The sequence below is a fragment of the Schistocerca serialis genome, chromosome 1 (assembly GCF_023864345.2).
Source record: "Schistocerca serialis cubense isolate TAMUIC-IGC-003099 chromosome 1, iqSchSeri2.2, whole genome shotgun sequence".
Taxonomy (NCBI): domain Eukaryota; kingdom Metazoa; phylum Arthropoda; class Insecta; order Orthoptera; family Acrididae; genus Schistocerca; species Schistocerca serialis.
Window position 1 is genome coordinate 1,189,488,991 of NC_064638.1, and position 18,499 is coordinate 1,189,507,489.

The window sequence follows — 18,499 nt, forward strand, 5'->3', positions numbered from 1 at the left end:
AGCAGCCGCGCGCCTGGTGTGAACTTCAACTTTTCGCGAAGATAACGAGGTGGAGTATTGGACTTGTATTTCACGATGAGATTGTGAATGATCGAACTGTGTCAAATGGAGTGTAACAGTAACTCTAAATACGGCCACTTTCGCTATTAGTCTGCTTTTTAAATAAACATTATGCTAACCAAATCGCAACTGTGTGGCCTACATCATTTACAGGTCGTTAATTTAGTTCCCCATATTATTATTACTGTTACTATATGTGTATGTTATATTAACTTTGTATTTCGAAAACTTGCCATCAGCCAGACAATTTAACCAAAGGGTCAAAATTGTCTAAAAACACTAGACTACTTTGAGCCAAGACATTTCGACGAATGGTAACCGCATGTGAGCCCGAACATCTTTGGGATGTTAGCTTGCAGGCATATCAGCGCACACTCTGCTGCAGAGTGAAAGTTCCATTCCGCAACCATCCCTAAGGCTGTGGCTTAGCCATGTCTCCGCAATATCCTTTCTCCCAGGAGCGCTAGTTCAGGGAGGTCCGCAAGAGAGCTTCACTGAAGTTTGGAAAGTAGGTGCTGAAGTCGGGAATACAGCTGTGAGTAGAGGTCTTCAATCATGCTTGGGTTGCCTCCGAAAGGCAAAGGTGCCGAGTTCGAGTCCCATTCCGGTGCTTAGTTTTCATCTAGTACGGGTATGCTCGAGAATGGCAGATTGCAGAACAATGATTTTAATTTTTTATGTAGCTCCAAAGATGATCATAATACTGTGACACAGTTGTACGTGGTCATATTACGAGGTGCATTCAAGTTCTAAGGCCTCCGATTTTTTTTCTCTGGACTGGAAAGAGATAGATACATGCGCATTGTTTTAAAATGAGGCCGCATTCATTGTCAATACGTCCCAGAGATGGCAGCACCGTACGGCAGATGGAATTTTACCGCCAGCGGCGAGAATGAGAACTGTTTTAAATACTTAAAATGGCGACGTTTTCCTTACTTGAACAGTGTGCAATCATTCGTTTTCTGAATTTGCGTGGTGTGAAACCAATTGAAATTCATCGACAGTTGAAGGAGACATGTGGTGATGGAGTTATGGATGTGTCGAAAGTGCATTCATGGGTGAGACAGTTTAATGAAGGCAGAACATTGTGTGACAACAGACCGAAACAACCTTGGGCTCGCACAAGCCGGTCTGACGACATGATCGAGAAAGTGGAGAGAATTGTTTTGGGGGATCACCGAATGACTGTTGAACAGATCGCCTGCAGAGTTGGCATTTCTGTGGGTTCTGTGCACACAATCCTGCATGACGACCTGAAAATGCGAAAAGTGTCATCCAGGTGGGTGCCACGAATGCTGACGGACGACCACATGGCTGCCCGTGTGGCATGTTGCCAAGCAATGTTGACGCGCAACGACAGCATGAATGAGACATTCTTTTCGTCGGTTGTGACAATGGATGAGACGTGGATGCCATTTTTCAATCCAGAAACAAAGCGCCAGTCAGCTCAATGGAAGCACACAGATTCACCGCCACCAAAAAAATTTCGGGTAACTGCCAGTGCTGACAAAATGATGGTGTCCATGTTCTGGGACAGCGAGGGCGTAATCCTTACCCATTGCGTTCCATAGGGCACTACGGTAACAGGTGCATCCTACGAAAATGTTTTGAAGAACAAATTCCTTCCTACACTTCAACAAAAACGTCCGGGAAGGGCTGCGCGGGTGCTGTTTCACGAAGACAACGCACCCGCACATCGAGCTAACGTTACGCAACAGTTTCTTCGTGATAACAACTTTGAAGTGATTGCTCATGCTCCCTACTCACCTGACCTGGCTCCTAGTGACTTTTGGCTTTTTCCAGCTATGAAAGACACTCTCCGTGGCCGCACATTCACCAGCCGTGCTGCTATTGCCTCAGCGATTTTCCAGTGGTCAAAACAGACTCCTAAAGAAGCCTTCGCCGCTGCCATGGAAAAATGTGTACGTCTGCAGGGCGATTACGTCGAGAAGTAACGCCGGTTTCATCGATTTCGGGTGAGTAGTTAATTACAAAAAAATCAGAGGCCTTAGAACTCGAATGCACCTCGTAAAATATAGAATAATACAGGGTGCACAAAAGAGAACTGGTCTGGAAAAATATATCTTGAGCCTTTAAGTTAGACAATGCTACTTACATCGTGTGCTCCGCCAGTGGATGATGTAAGTCAGTTCGCCTATCTTAAAGTGTGTCAAATATTTCCTGGGCCAGTTTTACTTTGCCTACTGTGTGTATTACATGTCTGCAGTAGCATACGTTACAGAGTGCGTTATAGCTTAGCTGTGCGCTACTGTGCCGAGTGGGTGGGCGTCGTGCCAGGTAGTGCGACTAGGTAGCGCGCGCAAGCGGCGGGGCGGCGCCACACAGACCTTGTCCATGAGCTGGCGCACGATGCCGTTCCACTCGCCCGTCTCCAGGTCGTAGACGCCGTACTTGCCGTCCGGCACCAGCTCGATGCGGTACTCGAAGCCGACCATGGCGGCGATCTCTCGCAGCAGGTCGATGCAGAAGCCCTCGTAGCGCGCGTTCCCCGTCAGGTTGGGCTGCGGCCGCAGCATCACGTACGGGGTCTCCTGTGGACGCCGCCCGCTCTAGCCGCTGCCGCTACGATCTATCGTTACTCTACGGGTCCGTTTGTGTCGTCACAACGGGGGAAGCACCGTGGCGGCAGTGCGTGACTAGAATCGGTTCTACGGGCGGTGCTGTGCGCTGCGAGTGGACTCGCTTCGGAGTGTGTCAAGAGTGGAAGGAAACGGAACGGGGACTTCGCCGAACCCCGAGGGAATACTGTCATAGCAGTCGGCGCGTACAACGTTGCCGTAGAAAGCTGTTGCCGGACGTTGTGATACGCATTACAAGCCTTCATGTGACTCATCCAAAATCTGGGGCAAATAGGTGATTAAATACGTAAATGTGGGTTGTTTCGGAGGGTATAACATTATACACAAGGTGTCTGTTCTTCCGGACATGTCATAAGAACATACAGGGTGAAAAGTATTTAAACCGACAAACTCTGCGAGTTTGTAGGGGACATCGAAACAAATATTGTTCCCTAATGTCATTTTTTTCCTATGAGGCGTATTTAAACCGGTAGAGGAAGATTTCTCTGACGGCAAATTAATTAAACCAACAAACACTTTTCCATTTTTTTATGACCAAGAGACAACACATTACCACAACCCAATTTGAATTACAGTAGATTTTCAAAAATGCCTCCATTGACATGCAAACAAAGTTTACACCGTCGGATCATATTCTGCCTGACACAGGCAAAAACCACAGGAGTATCTTGAATTGTTCCTGCTCCTGCTACTATCCGGGCTACCAGATCTTCTTCTGATGCAACAGGAGTTGTGTAAAAAAGGTTGCGCATTTCTCCCCACACAAAAAAGTCCAGACGGGACGTATCTGGGGATAGAGCAGGCCATGGTACAGGACCACCTCTGCCAATCCGCGTTTTTGGGAACCGTCGGTCCAAGAATCGACGCACACGACGACTGAAATGTGCTGGCGCCCCGTCACGTTGGAGCCACATGCGTTGTCTTATAGAGAGCGGGACGTCTTCCAGCAAGTCTGGAAATGCTCTGGCAGGAAAATTATAATAGTTCCTGCCATTTAATGGCCTAGGTAACAGATACGGCCCAATTAACCAGTCCCCAGCAACACCGACTCACACATTAACGAAGAACCGCACTTGTTGTTGATCAATCCGCTGTGCGGCTCGTCCGTAGTGGTGCGCTACGTATTACGCACCAACCGCATCAGTGTACTCACTCCAGGTGTAGCGCTCCATTAGTAAACAGAGACAATGCACTGCTACACTGGTGCACAGCAGTTGCCTACAACTGAAGAGAGTAATACGCCCTCTAACAACTAAAGATGCGTACCCGTGGTCTAGGGGTAGCGTCTTTGAATCAAATAACGTCTTCGGTCCCGGGTTCGATCCCAACCACTGCCTAAATTTTGATAAATAATCAGCATTGGCGGCCGAAGACTTCCGGCATAAGAAGTCAGCCTCATTCTGCCAACGGCCTTGTCAAAGAGGGCGGAGGAGCGGATAGAGGTTCAGGGCACTCTCTTGTCCTAGGGGTGGGAAATTGCCCCTAAAAGCGGAAGAATCAGCAATGCAGCAATGATCAACGACATGAGGATGCAGAAGGCAATGGAAACCACTGCATTAAAGACACGTAACGTGTATCCACAGGACATGTGGCCTGTAATTGAAGAAGTGTCATGATGATCTCTCCATTGGCAAAAGATTCCGGAATAGTCCCCCATTTGGATCTCCGGGAGGGGACTGCCAAGGGGGAGGTTACCATGAGAAAAAGATTGAATAATCAACGAAAGGATAACGCTCTACGAGTCGGGGCGTGGAATGTCAGAAGCTTGAACGTGGTAGGGAAACTAGAAAATCTGAAAAGGGAAATGCAAAGGCTCAATCTAGATATAGTAGGGGTCAGTGAAGTGAAGTGGAAGGAAGACAAGGATTTCTGGTCAGATGAGTATCGGGTAATATCAACAGCAGCAGAAAATGGTATAACAGGTGTAGGATTCGTTATGAATAGGAAGGTAGGGCAGAGGGTGTGTTACTGTGAACAGTTCAGTGACCGGGTTGTTCTAATCATAATCGACAGCAGACCAACACCGACAACGATAGTTCAGGTATACATGCCGACGTCGCAAGCTGAAGATGAACAGATAGAGAAAATGTACGAGGATATTGAAAGGGTAATGCAGTATGTAAAGGGGGACGAAAATCTAATAGTCGTGGGCGACTGGAATGCAGTTGTAGGGGAAGGAGTAGAATAAAAGGTTACAGGAGAATATGGGCTTGGGACAAGGAATGAAAGAGGAGAAAGACTAATTGAGTTCTGTAACAAGTTTCAGCTAGTAATAGCGAATACCCTGTTCAAGAATCACAAGAGGAGGAGGTATACTTGGAAAAGACCGGGAGATTCGGGAACATTTCAATTAGATTACATCATGGTCAGACAGAGATTCCAAAATCAGATACTGGATTGTAAGGCGTACCCAGGAGCAGATATAGACTCAGATCACAATATAGTAGTGATGAAGAGTAGGCTGAAGTTCAAGACATTAGTCAGGAAGAATCAATACGCAAAGAAGTGGGATACGGAAGTACTAAGGAATGACGACATACGTTTGAAGTTCTCTAACGCTATAGATACAGCAATAAGGAATAGCACAGTAGGCAGTACAGTTGAAGAGGAATGGACATCTCTAAAAAGGGCCATCACAGAAGTTGGGAAGGAAAACATAGGTACAAAGAACGTAGCTGCGAAGAAACCATGGGTAACAGAAGAAATACTTCAGTTGATTGATGAAAGGAGGAAGTAGAAACATGTTCCGGGAAAATCAGGAATGCAGAAATACAAGTCGCTGAGGAATGAAATAAATAGGAAGTGCAGGGAAGCTAAGACGAAATGGCTGCAGGAAAAATGTGAAGACATCGAAAAAGATATGATTGTCGGAAGGACAGACTCAGCATACAGGAAAGTCAAAGCAACCTTTGGTGACATTAAAAGCAACGGTGGTAACATTAACAGTGCAACGGGAATTCCACTGTTAAATGCAGAGGAGAGAGCAGATAGGTGGAAAGAATACATTGAAAGCCTCTATGAGGGTGAAGATTTGTCTGATGTGATAGAAGAAGAAACAGGAGTCGATTTAGAAGAGATAGGGGATCCAGTATTAGAATCGGAATTTAAAAGAGCTTTGGAGGACTTACGGTCAAATAAGGCAGAAGGGATAGATAACCTTCCATCAGAATTTCTAACATCATTGGGGGAAGTGGCAACAAAACGACTATTCACGTTGGTGTGTAGAATATATGAGTCTGGCGATATACCATCTGACTTTCGGAAAAGCATCATCCACACAATTCCGAAGACGGCAAGAGCTGACAAGTGCGAGAATTATCGCACAATCAGCTTAACAGCTCATGCATCGAAGCTGCTTACAAGAATAATATACAGAAGAATGGAAAAGAAAATTGAGAATGCGCCAGGTGACGATCAGTTTGGCTTTAGGAAAAGTAAAGGGACGAGAGAGGCAATTCTGATGTTACGGCTAATAATGGAAGCAAGGCTAAAGAAAATTGAAGACACTACCATAGGATTTGTCGACCTGGAAAAAATGTTCGACAATATACAATGGTGCAAGCTGTTCGAGATTCTGAAAAAAGTAGGGGTAAGCTATAGGGAGAGACGGGTCATATACAATATGTACAACAACCAAGAGAGAATAATAAGAGTGGGCGATCAAGAACGAAGTGCTCGTATTAAGAAGGATGTAAGACAAGGCTGTAGCCTTTCGCCCCTACTCTTCAATCTGTACATCGAGGAAGCAATGATGGAAATAAAAGAAAGGTTCAGGAGTGGAATTAAAATACAAGGTGAAAGGATATCAATGATACGATTCGCTGATGACATTGCTATCCTGAGTGAAAGTGAAGAAGAATTAAATGATCTGCTGAACGGAATGAACAGTCTAATGAGTACACAGTATGGTTTGAGAGTAAATCGGAGAAAGACGAACGTAATGAGAAGTAGTAGAAATGAGAACAGCGAGAAACTTAACATCAGGATTGATGGTCACGAAGTCAATGAAGTTAAGGAATTCTGCTACCTAAGCAGTAAAATAACCAATGACGGACGGAGCAAGGAGGATATCAAAAGCAGATTCGCTATGGCAAGAAAGGCATTTCTGGCCGAGAGAAGTCTACTGATATCAAATACCGGCTTTAATTTGAGGAAGAAATTTCTGAGGATGTACGTCTGGAGTACAGCATTGTATGGTAGTGAAACATGGACTGTGGGAAAACCGGAACAGAAGAGAATCGAAGCATTTGAGATGTGGTGCTATAGACGAATGTTGAAAATTAGGTGGACTGATAAGGTAAGGAATGAGGAGGTTCTACGCAGAATCGGAGAGGAAAGGAATATGTGGAAAACACTGATAAGGAGAAGGGACCGGATGATAGGACATCTGCTAAGACATGAGGGAATGACTTCCATGGTACTAGAGGGAGCTGTATAGGGCAAAAACTGTAGAGGAAGACAGAGGTTGTAATACGTCAAGCAAATAATTGAGGACGTAGGTTGCAAGTGCTACTCTGAGATGAAGAGGTTAGCACAGGAAAGGAATTCGTGGCGGGCCGCATCAAACCAGTCAGTAGACTGATGACAAAAAAAAAAAACAACAACTAACAACTAAAGATCGTAATACGGCCTCTAACAACTGAAGAGCGTAATACAGCCTCCACCGGTTTAAATAATCGTCATAGGAAAAAATGACGTTAGGGAAAAATATTTGTTTTTATGTCCCCTACAACCTTCCAGAGTTCGTCGATTTAAATACTTTTCACCCTGTACACAGTTTTAATCCAGCAGCAATTATGAATTAAACACAGAGGAATTAAGATATTGGCTGCAAGTGGGTATTGATGTAAATCAATGGCGAAAGTTGAAAACTTGTGCCGGAGCGGAAACTCGAACGCCGGTCTGCTGCTTACTTGGCAGATCCTCTGATCACTATGCCATCCGGCCACAGTGGTTATGAGAACTGCACGGGCAACCCTAGTACGCATCCCGTCAGATCTAAATTCTCAACTTGTCCACACACTACGAATGTAAACGGCACTTGCCCATATCCTCATTATTCGCAGCATTTCGCCGATCCCCGTAAGCGTTCGAGCCCGGTGTGCATGCGCAAAGAATAGCTGCCTGGCCTAGTGTATGGATAAGTTGAGAATCTTGCTCTGACGGGAGGCGTGCTAGGTTGTCGTTGCAGTTAGTACAACCACTGTGGCCGGATGGCGTAGTGGTCACAGCATCTGCCTAGTAAGCAGCAAATCTTCATTCGAATCCCGCTCCGGCACAAGTCTTCAACTTTCCTCATTGATTTACGTCTATCCCTACTTGCAGCCAATATCTTTAAGTCCTTTGTGTTTAGGAAGATAACGCTAATGTAGACGAATAAATAAAAATATTAAAGAATTCCTGTTATTTTTTCAACACACTTCGTATGAGCGTGTGTGTATTTATCGTGTGGAATGGTAAGAATTTTGCTATAGTAAATGGTAAGCACGTAATTTTGTATTATTAGTATGAACCGAATGCCACCATTCTGATTCAACGATCAATTACATTCCTTTGTGATTACATCCAGATTATTGAGCGACTTATTCACATGAAAATTAATTGTTGTTTTAGCAATAACTGTAGGTTATCATCCAAAACTTAAATTTGAAACAGGAAGAAAAGTAAGAGCAAATAAAAAAATGCCGCTGGATAGCTACAAAAAATAATAGATGTATAGTACTGAAAGTGAAAGAATTGGAGGGAACTGAAGAAAACATAAAGAAAAGAAAAACAGAAAACCACACTACTTCCCATTGTGTTCGGCAATAATAAATCTTCGGTTTAGTATAAAGGCAGACAATCTTCGTTAGAAATGCGAGAGAATTTTGTAATAAATACTAAGTCCATTCTCCAAATTCCAGTACTGGGAAAGTGTCCGTACTTGGTTCCTGAAACCCTTGCAGACGCCTATGTATGGCTGAATGTGGAAGTGAAAACAGGTGCCAGCGAATGACCTAATTATCGGGAATATCAACAGGGTGTCATCTGATCCTATTGTGCGTAGCCAACAGACACGCATCAGCTGTGCAGTAAAGCTTCATCTACCTATAAACTCGGTGTCGCTGTTCGGTGCATGTCGAGGGGTCTTCATACCTACATAAGCGATATCTTGTTCTATTCAGTTTGCGTAATGAGTGAGGGGCGAATAACAGTCTAAATGCCCCTGTACTTGCCCTAATCTCGCGTACTGTATACTCATGATCCCTAAGCGAGGTATACAATGACCGAAACATAATAGTCATTTACGTAACATGGTTTCTAGAGAACTGCGCCGTCTACATTCCAAAGATTCCCAGTTGAGGTCCCTCTGCAATTCCGTATATTTGTCCGAGCTCTACTGTTATGCGTAACTGCTAACCACTCAGAATTCGGGAACAGTATTCTGTAATTCCTCGCACTAGCATCTTGCATCGAACTACCATTACAGAAGATCTATAATATCTGATAACCCTTCCAACGAATATAATGTGTTCCATTCACCTTCCACCATACTGATTTCGCACTGTTGTTCCTTTCCATATCTAGCCCTGCATTTTGACCCATCAAAACCGTCTGTTTTGTCATTTAGATGCGGTGTGGAGGGACAAAGGGTTAGTACACCGCTACTCCGGCCATTGTTCGCTTTCTACAAATTGCAGCCGCATCTTCTCATTCACGTAGCCCATCAGCTGACATCATGCGGCTGAGTGCATGCCGTTCCGAATCACCCACCAAGGAAAACTCCCTGATAGTATAGGGAATCGGACCTGGTTCCCACAAATAGCAACCAAACATGCTGACCACTAAGCGACAGAGGTGGACCCATTTAACATCGATTCTTAATGCTGCTGGGAATGCGCTACGTAACAGAGCTAAGCATCTAGAATGGGAGGAGGTAACGAAGTGAAACCTCAAGGGTTCAGAGGGCATGCGATGCTATTTCAGTGATTACAAAATCGAATCAAATTTACAAAGAACTTGGTAGTACGAGCCCATTTATCAGTATGTGCTTGTCCCCCCCCCCCCCCCCCCCCCCCCGTTCCCGGTGAGGCTGCATTCTCTGATTCTTTTCGAAAGGCACTCGTAAGGCCATTGTGTCCTCTCCTGTGACAAGCTGGCCAACTGTAACTGTTCCTTGATATCAAGGTTGCTGACACTGGGATGGAGCTGGAGCTGACGTCCGAGGTGATCTCACACGAGTTCTATCGGCGATGGATCTGGAGTTCTAGTTGGACATGGGAGTAGTCCAACATTAGGTAGTCAGTTGACAGATACACGTGCCATTTGTGGACGAGCATTGTCCTGTTGAAAAATGGCACCACGATATTGTCGCTTGAGAGATAAAATATGAGGACGCAGGATGTCTGTAACGTACCGTTGTGCCGTTAGAGGTGCCTCAATCACTACCAGTCGTGACATGAAGTCATACCCGACGGATTCCCACGGCATGACGCCAGGGGTAACACTGCTGTGTCTCTCCAAAGCAGTAGAGGGAATCATTCTTGCAAAGATATAACACAAGCGACTCTGGTAAAGGGCGGATTTTTCTGGCGCGCGGTGTACCTGTTCAGCCATTAACGTGCTCGTGTCTTAAGCGCCTACGGACAGTGTTTGAATACAGTGAAACTATAAATGTCGACAACCTGTAGAGCATGGACAGCCGTAGCAGAGCGTGGAGTTCAGAGGCTTCCTGACTCGGTAAAACTAGAAAGGCGACCACTTGTGGCAGATCTGGTGAGAAAGTGCACTGCTGTTGCTGGCACAAGGGATTCGAAGCACATCGTTCTGTGGACATTGTTAAATATGTCGCTTTGCAGTAGATGACACGTGTTCCCCTGCCGACACAACGGCGTCGTCGATTACGAATGCAGCCAGTATGGAATCGTCTAATTTGGACCATGCACCAATGGAAACATGTTACATGGTGAGATGAATCCCGTTTCTTGTTACAGCAGGTCGATGGTGGTGTCCGTATACCTCATATCGAGACAATGGCTGCTCGAAACATGTACCACACCATGAACGCAGGCCCTTGCCACAGTATTAAGCCACGGAGGACATTCACATGAGCTTCCATGGAACCTGTGGTAGTAATCGAAGGCACTATGGTAACTATGGGCTAAATGAACATTATTGCGGATTACCTGTATCCCTTAATTCTTCCCCGATGTCGATGGCACCTGCAGCAGGATAAGTGACCATATCACAAAGCGAGAATCGTGCCAGTGTAGTCTGAAGAGCAAAACTGACATCATGTTAATGTCTTGGGCAACAAATTCACCGCATCTGAATACGATGGAGCAAATTTGGGTCGCTATAGCGTGCCAGCTCCACGGCTACACACCACGGCCTCTTAAATTACGGGAAGCGTTTGGCCTGTGCATAGACTTGTGGTGCATTACACCTCCAGAATCCTACCAAATATATGTCGAATCCATACCATAGTTTGGAATGACACTACCTCTTCACTAAACAGTCTCTTATTTTTACGCTGTAGATGGATTTTCTTGTCAAAGTTATTAGCTAACCTAAAGCAAGGAGATCAAGCATGTTATCTGTCTGTGGATAGTGTAAAATTTGTTCTGTACTTGATGGTATTATAAAAGTTTCTGTTTCGTAGTCTATGAAGCAGAGATTGTCGACCAGCACAGCAGCTGTCTAAAGGAGCCTAGAAAACCGACCAAAAACTACAGTCGGTCTGATTGGTGTACCAGACCAACGGTCGTTGAACCGTCACGCAGCTCCATTCTGTGTTAGACTCACCTCTTCGCCCAGACAGCTAGCACGGTGCGTGGTGAACTATATTTCAGGTGCGTTATTTCTATACTGGAACTATAGAGGAGTGAACTGTGTGGGCGTTATTTACAGTCACGCCGTGAAACGTCAGAGTGGTTGGGGACACAGAATAGTTCTACAGCAATACCACAACTGTTGGCTATGTAGGTTTACGATGTATAGCACTACAAGGTAAGTACCGTTTGTTCACACCTGCTCTACGGGTCCAGGTGAACACTAAGATGCTAGCGGAACCTGGGGAGTGCACATAATGGTCCAGTGGTGGGGCGCAGCGCCGAAAGGAACCCACGTACGTGCTTCATGAGGTGCAGCACCATGCCGTTCCACTCGCCAGTGATGGGATCCTGGGCGCCGTACTTGCGGTCAGGCACCAGGTCCAGGATGTAGTCGAAGCCCACGTCGCGAGCGATGCGCTCCAACAGGTCCACGCAGAATCCGTAGAAACGATCGTTCCCCGTGTAGTTCTTGCCGTAGTGCATCATCACGTACGGGATCTCCTGCATCCCCACATCCATTACAAGGGACATTTCACACAGAAAAATTAGGATAAACTTCTTGACATGATACTCCTGTACTTCCTCGGTGTTTAGCGGGATTCTGAATAAAAAGGTTCGTCGCCTACGGTCTGATACTGTGTCTAATTAAACTGTATAGAACTAGCCTGAAGTTTGCAGCTGTACGTCTGTTGCTTCCAAGAAAACGTTATGATCTTCAGGAGGAAGGGCCAAGAAAGAGGAAGCGAAAGAAAGATATCAAGTTGAAACAGTAGCTGATGAAGCAGAGTTGGAAAGAATATTCTCAAGCAAAAGAAATAAACATAGTAACAAACAAACACAGCAATAAAACATCTTAACATTCAAATAAATATAAAAATAAAGGAATTGTTCATCTCTGATCTTCTACAGCTATATTCTGGATGAAATCTTAAGAATCTAGAACGAAATAATATCTTAACATAGAATTTCACAAATAATGCCAGAGGAAAAGAACGCAACTATTAATGTAAATTTCTAAGTTAAGACTGCAGAGTCTCCCAGTGGTATCACTGGATAAAAAGTTCTGGCGTTTCCGGCCGCGTCAAGTGATTAAAATTAAATACAGACACTTGACGCGGCTGTATAACCCAAGAACATTTTAAATTACTCAGCATTAGCTGATGATGTCGTTCTACTCCTGGTAAGCTTAAAGACTGCGTAGATCGTGGTTAGTCTCTTGGTGGAGGTAGCCAACAAAACAAATCCAGGAAAATCTGTATGGAAAAAATTGCAACCATGAAGTTCTCGAAATTTTTAATAACAGGGTTTGGTCAAAACGGTTTACAAGAATATTCTAAAATATTTGCCGAAATGGTTCAAGAAAATGGTTTAGAAAACTCTTTCTCAGACAAAACAAGACGTGTGTAAATGCCTAGCACTGAGTTACAAGTTAAATGATCTAAAAATACTGTATTTTAAAAAGAGAATTAAATTCAAAACGCTGCGTTCATTACAAACGATAACTCAAGGAAATTGAGAGTTAATGTTGAGATATGTCACAAGAAGGGATACTTATATTATTCAGTCATATGCATAAAATGGGTGACAAGAAGGGAACGAAAAAGATGTTCCGAAACATTTGTCGAAAGAAGTTAACAACAAACTATATCAAGAAAATAATAACGAAGAAACACATAACAAGAGGAAATAGTAGATGGAGAAATTCTTAGTATAAAAGGGTGATACATGGAATATACGAAGGAAGGAATGAAGGGATAAAACCTAAATCAAAGTTATCTGAGAAGAGTAAAATGAAACACAGTGAAAATATAACGAATGTGTGAGAGAAACGTTGAAATAACGACGTAATGTGATGAACTACACTGAAGCGCCAAAGAAACTGGTATAGGCATGCGTATTCAAATACAGAGATATGTAAACAGGCAGAATACGGCGTTGCCGACAGCAACGCCCTTATATAAGTCCGTATCTAGCGCAGTTGTTAGATCACTTACTGCTGCTAAAACGGCAGGTAAACAAGTTCTAAGTGAGTTTGAACGTGGTGTTATAGTTGGCGCACTAGCGATGGAACACAGCATCTCCGAGGTAGGAATGAAGTGGTGATTTTCCCGTACTACCGTTTGACGAGTGTACCGTGAACGTCAGGAATCAAGTAAAACATCAAGTCTCCGATATCGCAGCGGCCAGAAAAAGATGCTGCAAGAAAGGGACCAACGACGACTGAAGAGAATCGTTCAACGTGACAGAAATGCAACGCTTCAGAAAACTGCTGTAGATTTCAAAGCCGGGCCATCAGCAAGTGTCCATTCAACAAAACGTCATCAATACTGGCTTTCAGAGCCGAAAGCCCACTCGTGTACCCTTCATGACTACACGACACATGCGCTTTACGCCTCGCCTGGGCCCGTCAACATTGACATTGGACTGTTTATGACTGGAAACATGTTTCCAGGTCGGACGAGTCTCATTTCAAATTGTATCGAGCGGATGGACGTGTACGGGTACGGAGAAAACCACATGAATCCACGGACCCTGCATGTCAGAAGGGGACTGCTAAAGCTGGTGGAGTCTCTGTAATGGTGTGGAGCGAGTTCAGTTGGAGTGATATGGGATCCCTGGTACGCCTAGATACGACTCTAACAGGTGTCACGTACGTACTCAGCGTTCAGAATTGCTACATAGTGGTTCCAGGAACACTCTCCTGAGTTGAAATATTTCCGTTGGCCACCAAACTCCCCAGACATGAACAGTATTGCGCATATCTGGGATTCCTTGAAACGAGCTGTTAAAAAGAGATCTCCACCCTCTTGTACTCTTACAGATTTATGAACAGTCCTGTCGGACTCTTGGTGTCAATTCACTCAAGCACTACTTCAGACATTAGTGGAGCCCATGCCACGTCGTGTTGCGGCACTTCTGCGTGTTCGTGGAGGCCCTGCACGATATTAGGTATGTGTACCAGTTTCTTTGGCTCTTCAGTGTATATTTGGAGCGTTCAATGCACAAGGCATTATCATGAGAATAAGAAATAAATTAACACTGCCTCTTCTGATGTCGTGTACGACAGTAGCAGTGTCGGATAGTGAACAAAAGGCAAAGCATGTGGTTCAGAAGGAGATGATGATATAATGGGTTGACACATCGCCGTTGGATGTTGGCAACTTCAGTCATACTCAAAAAAATAAAGCTCGATGTCTCGGAGAACATTAACACATAACGGAAGAAAACGTCCATTAATACGCACATGGTAGAAGTAGGAATCAACAAAAAATTCCGTGAGACATGCACGATGGAGAAATTCATTTCCACACTCATGCACGGTCGCGGACTGTTTGTTTACACATACTCTGTGGTATCAATGTCAACAAGGAATGCACTTTGAACTACTGAAATGAAGCAATAATATTTCAGTGGAAAGTTCCTTCAGTGCTACAGGCGTTATTTCTGTTGAATAGGTTGAGTAAATAGAACCCCTGCGTGTTATGTAGATTGAAGAAAAAAACTACTCTACTGATACAATCGAAGAATGTTTCTAGGCTGATGAATTCTAAAATAATAGCACTACAGTTTCTTGATGAAGCTTACGACAAAAAACTTTCATCAAAATTGATCATCAGTGTTTAGGTGTTCTAAAAGTGACATAAAATCAGGAACAATTTGCTGTAAAGTTTTCTCTACAAACGTATATTCTGAGTTGAGGCTGTGTTTTGCTGCAGTTAATCACTTTTGGTCCCATAAATAAATTAAAAATAATTTCCATCCCCTGTTTGCGATTAAAGTTTACAGGAGGTTCTGCAAGCTAAATGCTGGGATCGGCAATGATAATGAAACAATAAATGAATGTTTAAATAAACGCAGACTGAAGATCATGGCCACAACACTAGTAAAAACATCGCAATTTTCAACATCGTTGTCCAACTAGAACCCAAAGTGTTTTTCCTTGTTATTAGGACAATAGATTGAAAACAAGTAGCGTACCAAGCAAAAGATTTCACACGAATCCCAAGCTGTTGGAAAGATTGCAAGATAATAAAGGGATAGAAGGTATTTGAAGATGTCAAATAGGGGGAGGAACATTACGAAAAATTAAAACAATGATGAAAGAACTGCAGTGTTATATTGAACGTCATTAACTTCAATAATGAAGATTAAATTTTCGTGACTGTAGATTATACTTTCCGTTAGCTCTCGATGTGCAAGTACGGTAACTTGTGTGAGCAAAATTGGAGAAGGCAGGTCAGAAACTCACCAGTATTGTGATGACGACCAGAGTGACATTCATGGTGCCCGGGTCGAAGAAGGCGGCGCGGTCGGTAATGTTGACCCCGGAGCCGGGGCTCCACTCGCCGACCTTGACGAGCGCGTGCTGCTTCAGTTTCAGCAGGTCCAGCTTGAACTGGATGCGCCGCCCTTCTTTGAACTCGATCGGCCCGCTGAGCCCTTTCAGCTCCACCTGTACACATGGGAGCAGCTTTACTTTTTTACAGCGACGGAGCAATATACATTCTTGATGATTCCTTGTACTTCAGTTACTGAAGTGATGATGATTAAGATGATGAATATGGTTTGTGGGACGCTCAACAGCGCGGTTATCAGCGCCCGAACAAACTGATAATCTTTTCACGTTCCTTTCTCGCCATTTTCCGGAATGACGGTGATATGATGAGGACAACACAAACACCCACTCCCCTGGCGTAAAAAAAATCCGCGACCTGGCCGGGAATAGAACCCGAGATCCCGTGCTCTAGAGGCAGCAACGCTAACCACTAGACATGAGCTGCCAACAGAGTGATCGGAACCTATAAATACCGGTGGTTCTGCCTTACAATCGAGTGTCACTAGTGCAAGTCTGTCGTATGAAGCCCAGTTTCGGGTCCACCTTTGTGTGTGTCTTCAAGGTCCTAATGCCTCCCCCCCCCCCCCCAGGGGCTCAGCATTCATTTGCTGAGTACGGGCTTGGCGACCCCGGGGTCCTGAGCTGGGGACTGGTCAGCGCCGCCAGTCTCCTGTCACCGTAAACCCTGGACATGCTTCAGCGACCACCGCATGGCGCAGCGGTGGAATGTTGTATGCTGCGGGGAATGGTAATCTTGGCTTGATCGCCTGGATTGCGAGGAAGGTAAACCTCTATAAAAACCCCTCAATCTTATGGTGTGCTGCGCGCCTATAAGATGCATGGCTGTTGGGGTGGAACAGTCGCAAGCGGGCAACCTCTGGGGCACCTGCCGCACCCCAGTTGTATAAGGCTTACTCAGGCACGCGGGGCTCTGTCTGAGCGGACCTTTAGTTCCCTAGCTGCTCGTGGGACCACAATGGACCCTTCGACCTCTACGTTTACCCCTACCAGTGGATTGGGTGGGCCACTGGTAGGAAAACACACCCAATCGAAAAAGCGACTTCGTGCTGCGAGTCCTCCAGCGCCTGGTGCTACTAGAGATTTATCAGACTGTCGTAACAGAGCACATGCTGATATCCAGAATGTGTTTTTGATTGTCAAACGGAAGGAAGGTAGCTTTGAGAGAGTTTCTCCCTTTTACATCCACAAGGGTCTTTAGGGAATTGCAGGAACACTGAAATCTGTGAAGCGTCTGCGCAATGGGACTCTGTTAGTTGAAACTTCTAGTTCCCGTCAAGTCACTTCTCTTAGGAAAGCAACCTGTCTCGGAGAGTACGCTATCGAGACCGAGCTCCACTCCACTTTGAACTATAGTATGGGTGTTGTGACATGTAGGGACTTGGTGGATATCCCCAAGGACGAGTTGAAATCTTAGTGGGCTGACGAAGGTATTGTCGACGTGCAGCATATTATGAAACGAGTCGATGGGGACCTAGTCAAATCCGACTCGTTTATTCTCACGTTCAATCGCCCGAGACTCCAAGAGCATGTTAAAGCGGGTTTCTTACGTTTGCCAGTACGGCCATATTTCCCCAATCCAATGCGCTGTTTTAAATGTCAGCGCTTTGGGCATACTACGTTGGGGTGCACTGGGATAGCCACTTGTGGTAAATGTGGTCAGCCTGCCCATGAAGGAGCCGATTGTTCATCGCCTGTGAAGTGCGAGAATTGCTCTGGGAGTCACCCTGTCTGGAGCTGGGTCTGCCCCATCTATCTCGAGGAACGGAAGATACAGGAGATCAAAACATCTAAGCGCATCCCCTATGGTGAGGCCAAGAAGCTCTTTAAGGCCATGCAGCCTCCTGTGTTTACAACATCTTTAGCTTCCACTCTGCAGAAACCGGTACAGTTGGCCACTGTTGCTACACAAACGGAGGTTGCTAGTGTCAGCACTAACACCTGTGTTTGCCAGTGCACTCGTGCTGCTGCGGTTGTTTTGCAACCTGCAGCTCTCCCCACAACATCGGACAAGGCCGTGGTTGCTGACATTGGGGTACTTCCTGCACCTCCCCATATGGCACCTTCTGCCCAGGCGAGTAAAGCTCCAACTGTTGACAAGGTTCTGCATTCTAAGCCCCCCAAGACGAAGACGCCAAAGCTGAAGGTTTTGCCACCTGAGGAGACTAATCACGGTCAGTCCGATGATGATGCCATCGTACTATCTGACATCTCCCTTGGGTCGCCATCGGAGCTGATGGACATTGATGTCGACCTGGGGCGATCTTCTCGCCCCAGGAATAAATCTCCATCCAGTACGGGCTCTCCTCCAAAGCACAGGAGCAGGGTGAAACTTCAGCCACCCTGATCACTGGCTCCCATATTACAGCGGAACCTGAATGGGTTCAGGACGCATGTGGCCGAATTACAACTTCTTGTACGAGAGCGCCCCTTGTGCTTATCTCTCCAAGAGACACATTTCCAGGCCACTGATGCTCCTTCTTTACGGGGCTATACCGTCTATCGAAAAGATGATCTGATGGGGGAAAGGGCAAAGGGTGGTGTTGCGGTTTTTGACCATGACATGCACCACTCATCAGAGCTGCCTCTCGTTACGGACTTGCAAGCAGTTGCAGTTGACCTTCTTGTGGGGCAGAGGCTCACAATCTGTTCCGTTTACTTACCGCCTCAGG

General features: G+C 45.3%; 1 protein-coding gene across 1 annotated transcript in view; it reads right to left on the reverse strand.

The window, feature by feature from the left end:
- LOC126456503 (glutamate receptor ionotropic, kainate 1) overlaps nucleotides 1–18,499 on the reverse strand; it is a 338,468-nt gene that overhangs the window by 125,007 nt on the left and 194,962 nt on the right. Inside the window, exons 7-9 of the mRNA XM_050092256.1 lie at nucleotides 15,723–15,926; nucleotides 11,771–11,974; nucleotides 2,409–2,612 (exon numbers count right to left, since the gene is read on the reverse strand). Coding sequence (XP_049948213.1) covers nucleotides 2,409–2,612; nucleotides 11,771–11,974; nucleotides 15,723–15,926 — 612 coding nt within the window. The remainder of the gene's footprint in view (nucleotides 1–2,408; nucleotides 2,613–11,770; nucleotides 11,975–15,722; nucleotides 15,927–18,499) is intronic.